The following is a 12,180-nucleotide window of genomic DNA, read 5'->3' as shown; positions in this document are numbered from 1 at the left end:
TAGGTCACAACAGGTTGCACTACAATAGGAAAAAAAACCAAAACAACAAACAAACAAAAAAGCCTATGCTTTGATATATGAGTAGACACATGTCATTGTTGATTGCATATCCAAGCTGGCTTTTTCTGTTGGCTGAATTCACAAGCAGAGCACATACTAATTTTCTAATTATAATACGTGCATAAATCTGAGCACCACACAATCCCTTTGTTGCTTGCTTTTTATCATTTAACAGGCACTATGCAGATATTAAATTAGATTAAAACTCAGAGCATTGTCTGAAAAGCCCTTGCCATCTTTTTCACTTTTTATCCTTTGGGGCATATCCGTGGGTTTGCACAAGTCGAGCTGACTCTGAAACCCGCATTAGGAAGTCCTGGTGGGAGTGGGTGATCCTGGCTGCCTTTGGCCTGCCTGTGTTGCTCAGCCCGCAAACTCAGGTGAGTAGCCAGGTGACCTCAGGAAGACAACTCATCTACATCAAATTAGGTAAACCAGGAGCTGGGGGAGACACGAGCCCCAGCTCTTGTGGGTTTCAGGTCTCTCTCAGGTTGCTGATCACCCTGAGGAGGTGCCTGCTCAGAGCTCTTGCTCCCAGCAGATCACGGGTGCATCTCATGTTTGTTGCTCCTGCACAAATTCCCTGTGAACACCTGACAGGCTTAAATGCAAGAGTATGTGTGTTATTATTATTCCATCAAAGGTTGCATTCTTGAGTCACAAAAGAGAAATTAAAATGCCGTTTAGGGTGTACCAGACTCCTGGTTATTACCTAGTTGTCATTTAGGGCTTTTGTGGCCTATCTTGCTCATATATATAAAAAAAATTACTCAACTAATAGCAGCCTAAATTCTACCTCTCTGACAGGGACCACCCAGCCCACAGCCGAGCTCTGGGAGCCCACCTCTACCCCTCATCCCTGCCTCTCAGCCTGGTCAGATCTGGTGTGCCCAACCCAGCCTTGTCTCCCTCTTTTTATTCAAGATGTGTCTCTCTTCTACTGCTCCCACCTGTTTTTACTCTTGCCATTCAATGCAAAGTGTAGCTCTTTCTCCTCCGGGGAATTTCTGTGAGAATAAAATCCTATTGTGTCCTTTCATTAGCGCATTCCTTATGGGTGAAGTGACCTCCCTCTTGGGCACCACACGTTCAGGACTGCTATCAATGTCTTATGAATCACTGGTAGTATTAACAGTGCTTCCCATGGCGCTAACATGTGACTTTAATAATGCAGATGGCAGACCTTCCCATTAGGCTTTTGTCTGTTATAGGAAACTTCACACCCCAATTACCCAGTTTTTAAAGGAAAAAAAAGAGGAAAAATAAATGGAAAAAATGTCATTGCAACACTCAGGGCTGTTTCAGTCACACAAACTTCTTGTTAGTAATGGAGACTTAGCAGTTTTTATATGCTTCTTACACAGAAGATGCTCTTCTTGACTGCAGTCAGAGTTTCGGTTTAGCACAAGGCAGGTGAGAAAACTGAAGGCTGGAATCATGCAGCACAGGACAGTCACTTGTGCCTTTGCTCAACGTAAATTGTGCATGTCAAGTTCAGAAGCTGTTTGTTAAAGTTATTTAGCTATCAGCAGTCACTACATAGGCTGACACTGTTATTTTGTGGTACTGAGAGCTCTGGATTGCTTCATACAAACATGGGATATACTACCTATTTTTTCCTTACCTCCTCTTTCCTCTGACTCCCCACAATTCTTTTGTTGATTCCTTTCTCTAACATACTTTTCTGTTCTTCCTTCTTCTTTATTTGTGGTAGAGATCTCCACAATTCTCTGGGACCCCACTTGGCATACTTTGACTGCCTGTGCTCTGACAGTTTTGCAAACCACCCCATTCCCATGTAGGGCAGGTCATTTGCTGCTGGAAGCCTGACAGACCACCAGGAGACTGGCACAGGCTCTGGTGGCAGAGGTGAGAGGGAAGGGACCTCCTTTTTGCTACCTGCACCCGAGTAGCTGCCAGCCAGCACCCTTAATATGATACCAATTTAGATAACAACACTGCATAGAAAATTCCTATTATTTCTATAAGATGAAGTTGCCGTGGCCTAAGAACATCTAACTGTGCAAACCCAGTCATGGGCCTTCCCCATATCAGTGTGCAAGGGCACTGGAAACCCTAGGAACTAGGAACACAACCTCAAGCACCACAGCTTGGCCAAGCAGAATTAAACAGGTTAAAAATCTCCATTTAGATCAACTGTAATAGTGCAGTGTACAGCTGAAAAAAATAGAGGAACCCCAGGAATACGGCAGCAACCCCAGATGTGGGTTTGTGAGGTGAGGGAGACAGGATGTCACTGGGAATGCAGAAGGCACAGTTACATTGTCTTCACCCATGTTCCACTTTCTGCCACAGCTTTCTCTTCGAGTATCTCATGTACCTCCCCTCCCATGGCAAGGCCATCAGGCTTGTCATACCCACTCAATGCTTCACTGCCTCTCTGCCTAATACAGGCATTTGCCCCACCAAGACTAACCCATCTACAAGGAAGAGCTGCTAAATATCTGGAGTGTAAACAGAACTAGGTTTGCAATTGTTTTGCTACTCCCATTTCCCAGTTTGATGCTTCCTCCCAGCTGAGAAGCTGCATCTCTGCCCAAGCAGACAGCATCACAAATTATAACTCTTGTCCAAGAAGACCTAATGATGAGGACTCTTATTTTATAGGATGACACAAAACCAGTGGGCCTGGAATCCCAAGATTATAGTTTTGGACAACACTTAGGAAGATAAGTAAGGAGACTAATTATCTTAATTTATTCCGTAATTATTTTAATTATTAATCACTTCCTTCTTTCTTGCCTATCATCAGGTCTAGAAGCAGGACTGTTCCCAAGTCCTGAATGCAGGCTCTGCCCGTGGCATGCACCCGTGACTCACCAGGTTAGTCTTTATCTCTTCCCACACCTTTCATAACTAGATTTTCTTGAAACTGCATTGTTGCTTCTGGGGATGCAGTAAGTAGGCTATACTATGCATACCTAAGTTGACTCACTTGGGAGAAGATGTCTTGTTCCTTCTGCACCATTCCCTGCAGATGGTTTTAGAGAACAAGAGGGCCAGGTCTTCTAAAAGTAGTGAAAGGTGTAGGGCATAGCTGCTGAGTTAGCAAGTGAGTTCATCTTTTCAGGTGAAGAGTTTTTCAGAGGTCTTATATGAGTTTAAGAAAGGCTACATAAGGGTTTTCACATAAGATATTTGCTCTTTGCTGCTTCAGCCAAAGGTATCCATGTAAAGCTGGGACCTGCTAAGGCAGCACCTGCACAGCAGAGGCTGGCTCTGACTGTGCCGCCGGGCACGCACTGCACAGCACAGCCAAGCTGCACCAGGCAAATGCTACCGCCTTGCACAGTGGCTCCTTGGCAGGCGCTGATGGTGTCAGGTGTGCTGCAGCTCAGGGACAGACAGTCCTGGCAACGCTAGGAGTCCCTGTCATGGTTTCTGTAAGTGGGTGTGATGCTTTTGCAAACAGTTTTCCGGGGAGGTGCCACTGCCAAATTGTGTGACAGGGCAGAGGGAAGGGAGGTCAGTAAGAGGAGAGGAATTGGGCTGAACACCTGGAGGCAATGAACCCATATCCTAGCATCACAGGCACATGGGGAAAACAGGACTGAAAAGGAAGCGCTGGCTGAGGCATGAGCAAGAAGTAAAGCAGGGAAGAAGGAAAAGACAGGCAAAGAAGCTGATGCTCATTCAGCAGGGATTTGCAGCAGTGAGGCCTGTTTATACATACTAGTTGATAATACTGTGATTAGAAACTCGGGAGACTTTGACCTCCATTTATGTCACACAGCCCTTCTCTGCCTCTTCCTGTCACCCACAGGCAGGCTGGCAGGCAGGCATCTTTCCAGTGCTGGTTTCAGCATCAATAAGAGGCACCATTTTCTAAGACCACAGATATGTAACAAATAATAAAACCCACAAAACTCACAGAGGAAGGAGTTCACAACTAGAGATTGGGCAAGTTAAGTTCTGATGGTGCCAAAGGTGAGGAAGAAGGACTCTGTGGGTGGAGATAGGAATGATGTGTTAAGAGAGAGATAACTGCATATGGGACTCTTCTGTTTGGATACAAATCAGATCCTGGATCCTCAAAGCTCAGGGACATATTCCATCTTCACTAATTAAAACATGAGACTGTAGTGCCAAACTGCAGAAGCAGAAAATAATCTTGCCTTACCATATTAACAGCAAGCAGCTCCAAGTGTCGTAGTTAGAAAGGTTTTCCAGAAATATGAGATTTACTGGGACAACCGTATCCTCAGCCATGTAAGCCTCGTGCTCTACTTCCATTCTGCCCCTGTTATAGACAGGCCAATGTATGACAGAGGTGGAGCAGCCTTCCTTTCTGAGTAGCAGGATTAAGCACTGACCAAGAGGCTCTTTGTTACGACAAAAAGAGTAAATACAATTTTTTGCCCTTGAAAATATGTAGTCTCAAACTGTGGTTTGCTCCCCATTCTTCTATATGTAATTTCTTTTAATCTGCTTCTATTTTCACCTCAGAACATTAAACTGTGTTGGATTTTGGCTCCCTAAATAGGCACAGGGAAACTGCAGTGAGCTAGAAAGCTGAATTTTATCTTTCACTCTCTGAGGCTAGAACACTTTAGCTTCATGTATTGTGCTTTCAGTAACTCACTGTTATCCTTTAACCTGACAGCAAAAAACCTCTGAGTCTGTATCTGTTCCTAATGAGGGAAATGCAAGGAGAGAAGGAAACACAGATTAATCTTTTTACTTCATAAGAGATCAACAAAGGAAATGTTTTGTTTTTTATTCTATTTTTACAAGGTTTTCAGCTATTAACATAAGCAATTTATGCATAGTATAAAAAAGTATCGAGGTTGCCCTTTTAATAATTATAAGCAGATTTATTACAACTGAAGACTCGTAGCATATCTTGTTACATGAATTATTATGTATATTATCCTGGTTATTTACATTGTAATTAACTGAGACTGTTTTGGTGCTTTGAAATTTGTGATTTGCTAGCACTTACACCATTTACAGAGATATAAACATCTATAAAATGTGTGGGAGTGTTAAGAATTAAGTTTACTAAGGTCAAACTATCATTTTGCTCTGTCTAATCCAAAGGGGTGTTATATACACTAAATGTAAAATGGAATCACATTTAAAAGACAAAAAAACAGCTTACCGGACTTTCTCTATATATTAGTCCTAATTTTTCTCAGGCCTGAATCATCATAATGACAGCGTGAAAAGGCTTTTGCTGTCTCCCAGTCTCAAATTCAAACTATGCAGAATAAAGGAAAAAGTTCTGCACAAGCCTATCTTCTGCTGGTGTTTTAACCATGTCCCTCCTTATCTTGTCCTGCTGAAATGGTGCAGCACTTTTAGAGGAGGCTGATGCTCACCTCTTGTTGAGAGATAGACTTTCCCATAAAGTTGTCCTACAGCAGACTGAGAGCCATAGCCACCAGCAAGCCACCTCTGCAAGGAAAAGTATACTGCAGTCATGAGGGGCTTTTAAGTGGCTCTGCTAATACTATTCACCCTCTACAGAAGAGATTTTCCTTTTAAAATGTTATAATTGATCTACCTCCACTGATCAGAGGCACTTGATTCTTTAAGATGTTGGAGGAGGTGTTGGAGGAGGTTGGGGCTTTGACTACCATGAAATTTTATCAAACAAATGTCATCACAGGAAAGAGTGCACATGTTGAAACACAAACTGCAGAAATGCTTACAGCAATGAACAGAATTAGTGAGACAGAGGAAAATGTACTTCCTAGCTGAAATCCTGGAAGAGACAACAGCTGCAAAATAGTTATTCAGGTGTGGCTGTTTCAAGTGCAAAGAGAGAACCCCAGTAAATGGATGAGGTTAAAGTAAGATGAAATTACCAAAGGCTGCTCTTGTAACATGGCTGTGACATATTTGTGCTGCTAAACTACTGTTATTTGCCGTGGCAATGGATTAACAGCAGTTAACAAAGATTAACTAAAACAACAATCTCAGATGAGAGAATACAAAAACCTATGGATTTTTGTCTGATATTTCTCATATATACACACATAAATACTTAATCCTAAAAAATAAACTTAATCAACTTGAATGTAAACACTATGTTTTCATACTTAGTAGACAGATGATATATAGGCTGGCAAGCTGAGCTGCTCACATGGTGTCAGGACTTTGTGTTGTTATGGTGTCTGTACATGTATGTCACATGCTGATTTAGAGTGAGACCATATAATGGAAGAAGCAGCTCATATTAGAATTTTCCAAGCCTGAAGCAGAATAATTTGAAAAAATCCTAGATAATATGGTTCAGCTGTTTCTGAGAATATGATTTGGAAAATACGTTGTTCTGCATGCATGAAACCAAAATCTTGATTATTTTCTAGAGAATGTCCAAGATCATCAGGTTTTAAACTACAGATTGGCAATTTGGCTGAAATGGCATCAGCAGTGCATCTTTTGTCACTCTTATCAATTTAGCCAAATCAGAATAAGTTAAAATACTTAAAAAGCAGCATCAGTTTGCCAAGTAGAGACATGCCAGTGATGCCAGTGTGCAGGTGCTGAATTTGGACAGTCCCCTCTGCACCAGTTGGCCTCTATCAGGAAGTACCTCACTAGGAGTTACTCTTATAGCTCTGACTCCTGGGGTTGTAGTGCCAGGTGCCAGACCTAGGAATAGTGAGACAGCATCAAAGATGTAGAGTGAGGTGAAGGAGACTGAGCTGATGAGGGAGACTGGAGCAAGGAGCTTAAATTTAAAAAAAAAACAGAGGTGCATAGAGACAGGAAAAACATACGAGTTTGGCCAGAGAACGGGCCAGAGGCTTGTGCTGATTAGACCCTATGAAGTCTTTACAGTACCTAAATTCTAGATTCCTAAATTTTCTGACACAAATAAGCAGAAGATTATTCATTTAAATTCCACTCCCACTTAATATTGTGATTTTGCTAATATCAACAATCCTGGTCCTTTTAAGAAAGTAAATAATTCTTTAATAAAAGCTTTATCAATTCGCAAAGATTAAAATCCCACGTGGCAAGCAGACTTAAAGATAGGTTTATTGCACCAGACAACTATGGAAATAGGTCAGATAGATGTTTTTTTGGAAATTCTTGATGGCTGTCACAGTGTGACAGCTGCAGAAACAGTTGCAGCAGAGCTTCCACTTTTATTTCTTGATCAGCTTTCTCAAATAGGTTCCTCCTACAAAAATAAGGACAAAGTGCAAATTGTAGATTTTTTTTTCCACAGTAATCAAGGCAGATTACAGGGAAAAAGAGAAGATATTCTCTGACAAGCCAGGCAATGAGGAGACCAAAAAGATCAGTCCCTACAAATGGATTCACAAAGTGTATGGCAAGTCTTCTAGGAGAATGCAGAGATTTTTACAACTGGGAAAAAATCAGGTTTCCAAATCTCACTGGAGTGGCTGTTCAGTGGTTACCTGTTTGGTGGAAAGCATTCCCAGCAAAGAGACAGATGGCACTGAGGTAGAAGAAAGAAAACATTCTGAAAATAACACACACAGTCCATTAGGCAGAAGGGCCAAAGGTGCTGCTGGACCGCTGTACTTTGCTATTTATAGGTATGTACATAACACACCAGAATTTTTTTCCCTTCATGCAATAAAAGAAAGTATTAGCTAACCTAGATGTTTGTTGGCAGTCAGTGTCTGGAGATAAAAAGCAGCAATTCCTTTAGCCTGACAATGTAAAGCAGATGTGATAAATTCCCTTGCAACTGATACTGCTATCAGACAATAGTATTCAGCTTATTAGACAAGTTGCCTAAGCATGATATTTGAATTAAGGCAGCAAAATCAATTTACTAATGTAAAAGTTAGGAAGCATTCCACAATACACAAGTGACTTCTGTAAGAAAATATAGAGTGGGGTTTTTTTGTATCAAGGGGTTTAGGCTGTCATCACTTTATGGCAGTCAATCACAAATCTTCTGATTTTAGATCTGATAAATTCCTAATATCAATGAAACACGCTTAAGATATTCTTTTTATTAATTTGTTTCATTGGACTAAGTGCCACCACATTTTGCTACAAGCAAACTGAAAACCTATTTTGTGGGAATCATCTGAATTACTAGTTTCTGAATGAAACAGGGATTGGTTGGCTTTTACTGTTGTTATGGAAGATCTATTCAGACATGTTTTCTTATAAAGTAGGACACTGCTTTGCCTTTCTTTAGTATAGAAAATCAGTTATCAATTACAATCAGAAACACTGATACATCCTTAATGCTTCTCCACCCACCCTTCTGCAGAGAACACTAGACAAAGCTCTTGCAGACTAGCAACTCTGGTTACTGTATCTTTCCCACCTGGTGATTTTTATTACCAATTATATCCTGTTGTGGTCATAAGACAGCTGTAAGATTACAGGCAAGATGCTTGCTTTCCCATAAAGGAGTGCACATGCAGAATTATGTAAAAAAGCAGGTGGGTGAATAGTTTCAAATGGATTTGTGTCTACAGTTACATTCTGTAGTGTCTTCCAGTCTCTGCTTGAAGCACTTGCCCAGCTCTATACTACTTTTCTATCACTCTGCCTGGCATTAGTAAGGAGTGAGCAGATACTGCAACTGTTTCTGCATATGAAAGTTGACTGAAATTAATCAAGAAGGTCAAAGATCAATAAGAAAAGGGAGAACCATTTGAGAGGCTTCATTGTTTTTAGGAGGCAAAAAAAATTATCATATTCCACATCTGGAAAAACTAATTCCATATATAAAAAAAATACTTCTGCTTAACAGTAATTGCATTCCTCTGGCAGTCTGAGAAACACTGTAAACCAACTTGAACATGCAACTAGTGTGTTGTATGTGGTACATCCCCCCCCCCCACACTATTCTCCCAATGCTTGTTACTATAGCTGCACTGTACCTCCAACAGGCTTTTTGCAACTATATGAACTTCACTGTTACTGGTATCAAAACTGGTAGTTTAGCCCTAGCTCTATTACTTTCAGGAAATGCAGTCACAGCCCTGTAGCAGAATACAGAATTAACTCACATTAAGACTGCAAGGTTGTTTCCAGATGCATTTGTATCCACCTTGTTGTGAAAGAAAGCCACTTTATATTCCAAAGAGATTGATGAAGATAACAACTTGGGTTGGGTGAATTCTCTACCAAATTTCTTCTTGGTTTTGTTACCTGCTTCCATCCATCCCTACCTGAGAATTTAATTGCTGGCTGCAATTACAGATACCATAAACTCAAGATCTGATAATGAATTAAGGTTTTAAAGTATCTCTGATCAACTTCAACCTTTTATGAATACACATTTTTGAACCACATTAATTTAACACACTTAATTTTCCACCAAACATACCACAGAAAAAGATCTGCACAACATCGACCTTCATTTCCCCCCCAAGAGTGTGTTCTTACATAAGTAGAGACATGATCCTTCAGCTCCAGGTAAGCAACTGAAGAGGACAGTCAGATACACAGAGCGGGAGAGGGTGACATTGGCCAGCTCTGTCTTCATTTAGTCCCACACTGATAGGCCAGTTAGGTTTTGTTGATTCTTTTGCTGCCTCTGGTTTGCTGACAAGACTTGCATCCAAAAGCAACTAGATTTTACTCTTTGCAGTCAAATTGTTCCACATAGGTTATATTACGCTCTTTGTTAGGCTTACAGCTGGTGGTCTTATTCCAAGGGTTCAAAGGATATTTTACACATTTTTCTAGCTCTCCACAGAAATCAGAGGAAGGAGAGGGGAGCAAGCACAAGGAAACATTCATGGAGCACAACTTAAGGTATCTACATTGTATAATTAATTAAAGGTGTGTCCTTCAGTTTGATATTCTGAATCACCTTCAAGAGAAATCTGCCTTCACACAGACTACACTTAGCTGTCTCCTACGCTAGACTGCCAATACTGCTCAAGGAACACTACTATTGTATAAGCAATGCCTACTTATACACACTTTTCAGAGGTCTGTGCCCCTAGTCTAGGTAGATATTAAAAGTACAATATAAATGAACACACTGCAGCCAGCTTCATGTCTAGAAAGGTACCACATATCTCACTCAAGTTCTTTCTGTAAGACATCACTTTTGCCCTTAAGCCAACACATGAGAGCAGACCAATAACCTCCTCTGACATCAAAAATGGTCTCCCAGGGCAGCCATAGAGGATCTCAAATAATACAGCACTTTGGGTTGGAGCTCTTTCCTTCATGCTCTTCATTCAAGTCTGACAAGACCTGCCCCCTGCAGTGTTGCAATTTCTAACACTTTAAATTCTCAGATTTCAGGAGTGTTGAGGGAAAGGTAAAATACCTATGCCTGCTAAAGGAAAGAAGTCAGACCTCATCTTCCTATGATGACTGCTAGAACTCTTGCTCCCTTGGGTACTTTAACCAAGGAAGAGATGTAAGGCATCATGTTAGTAAACTAAATCCTACACCATATCCAAATTATTTTTCAGTACTAAAATTATATGCTGCTAGAAACAGTCTGAACCTGGAGCTTCCTGATGAGTTCATTCAGCCATAATATTTTGAAAGCACACACTCTCATAGGAGTGAAAAGAAAATATTTGAAAAAAATACGCACTCTTGCTCAAAAACCAATCAAGGTGCAACTTTTCTATCAGACTGCACTTTAAGCTGAATAAAACATCACTTAAGACTCCTCATAAGAGTTTATCTGCAGTCAGGAGAATAAGATTCTGAAACAGTCTTCTAATAATGGAATATAAAAAAATCACAGAAAACTTTGCTGTAAAACAGAACCAAATTCACTGATGGACATATTGTTGCCTGTGGCAGTAGATTACTCAACTATGATCTCAGGTTTTTTTCCCAGTCCTTAACAAAAGACTGTTACTGTAACAGCAGTATCTTAAGAAAACCCAACAGTATGCTATATTAAAAGTATTTCAGTTTTAGATGATGTATATGCAATCTTATGTAAAAATGGAAGGAGTCACTGCCTCTCAAAAGAGCACAGCACTCATGAGAGAAAACACTTCAGAACCGTGGAAACACCAGCACTAATACACCAGATGGATTAGTAGAGGGATACCTGAGAACTACAAGGGTTCCTGGACATCACAGAGATGCAACAAAAAGAACATCTGTTATACCTGTAACTCATATTATATCTGTACCTATCAGTTTCTTATTTTGGCTTCTAAAGCGTTTTGGGAGGTTTTGTATTACAATGAAGTACTGGCACCACCTCTAACAACATTCACTCCTTATTTGAGAATGCATGAACGGTGTTCAACAAAACAGGACTTCTCTGTGTGTCAGTATTCAATGTCCCTCACTGAAGACAACCTAAATGACTCAAATGCTATTAATAATCTGCAAGATGGAATACAGATATTCTAATAAAGATATTTTTCACAGTGACTCAAAAGGCAATCTGAAACAAAATAAATGAAAATGTTCTAGGAGGAACTACACACAAAGATGGAGTTCCTAAGGAAACTGACAACAAAAAAAACCCCAAACCAAATGAACCAACAAAAAAACCCCAAAAAAGCAAAAAAACCACCCCCTAAAAACAAAAAAACCCCAACCAACCAAAAAAAAACAAACAAAAAAACCCCAAACCAAAAAAAAAAAAAACCACAAAAACCCCCACAAAAACCAACCAAACAAAAAACACAAAACACAAGCTAATTCAGAGCTGTCTCTTTTCAGTAACAATCAAATAAATTCAAAGAACAGAGAGAAACCACTCCAATTCTAGCATACAAGGTAGTTTTGAAGAAATCAGTTTGAGGACAGAAAATTTCATGTATGAGTTTTCATTCACAGTGACAGACTTCAGAGCAAGAAGAAACTGTTGCCTTCCGTGCAACAGGTCCAACTCAGCCATAAACATCTGCAAAAGAATGCAGTGGCAAGAGGGTCTAAAGTCATGAAACAGACCCCAAAAGATAGAAAAACGTGCCAGCTAATTGTGACTCAAGCCCACAGCTGGCAGAAAAAATGGACTTCAGTGTATTTTGTGACAAACTGCAAGTGATGCTGGTCAAGACCTGCTGAAGTCTGTATAACCAGTGGGTTCTAAACCACCACCAGTTTGAAAAAGACACAAAAATGCACCCATCCAATTGCAAATCATCAGCTGCAGGAAGAGGCACAGACAGCTCTGAGACACTACAACAATGCAACAAGCTACATTAGGGA

At 40.4% G+C, this 12,180-nt stretch overlaps 1 protein-coding gene across 1 annotated transcript; it reads left to right on the top strand.

Moving 5' to 3' along the window:
• Positions 1-3,616: 3,616 nt before the first annotated feature.
• Positions 3,617-11,494, top strand: PP2D1 (protein phosphatase 2C like domain containing 1). The gene is given in 8 exon segments (XM_027639477.1): positions 3,617-3,733; positions 6,990-7,059; positions 7,062-7,120; positions 7,122-7,259; positions 7,261-7,648; positions 10,927-11,001; positions 11,004-11,147; positions 11,150-11,494. Coding segments are annotated over 8 exon segments (1,215 nt in total). The 3' UTR covers positions 11,374-11,494.
• The last annotated feature ends 686 nt before the right edge of the window (positions 11,495-12,180 follow it).

This window comes from Corapipo altera, unplaced genomic scaffold, assembly GCF_003945725.1.
Source record: "Corapipo altera isolate COAL_440 unplaced genomic scaffold, ASM394572v1 44, whole genome shotgun sequence".
Lineage (NCBI taxonomy): Eukaryota > Metazoa > Chordata > Aves > Passeriformes > Pipridae > Corapipo > Corapipo altera.
Note: the sequence above shows the minus strand (reverse complement) of the source record. Positions and strands in the feature narration are given on the sequence as shown.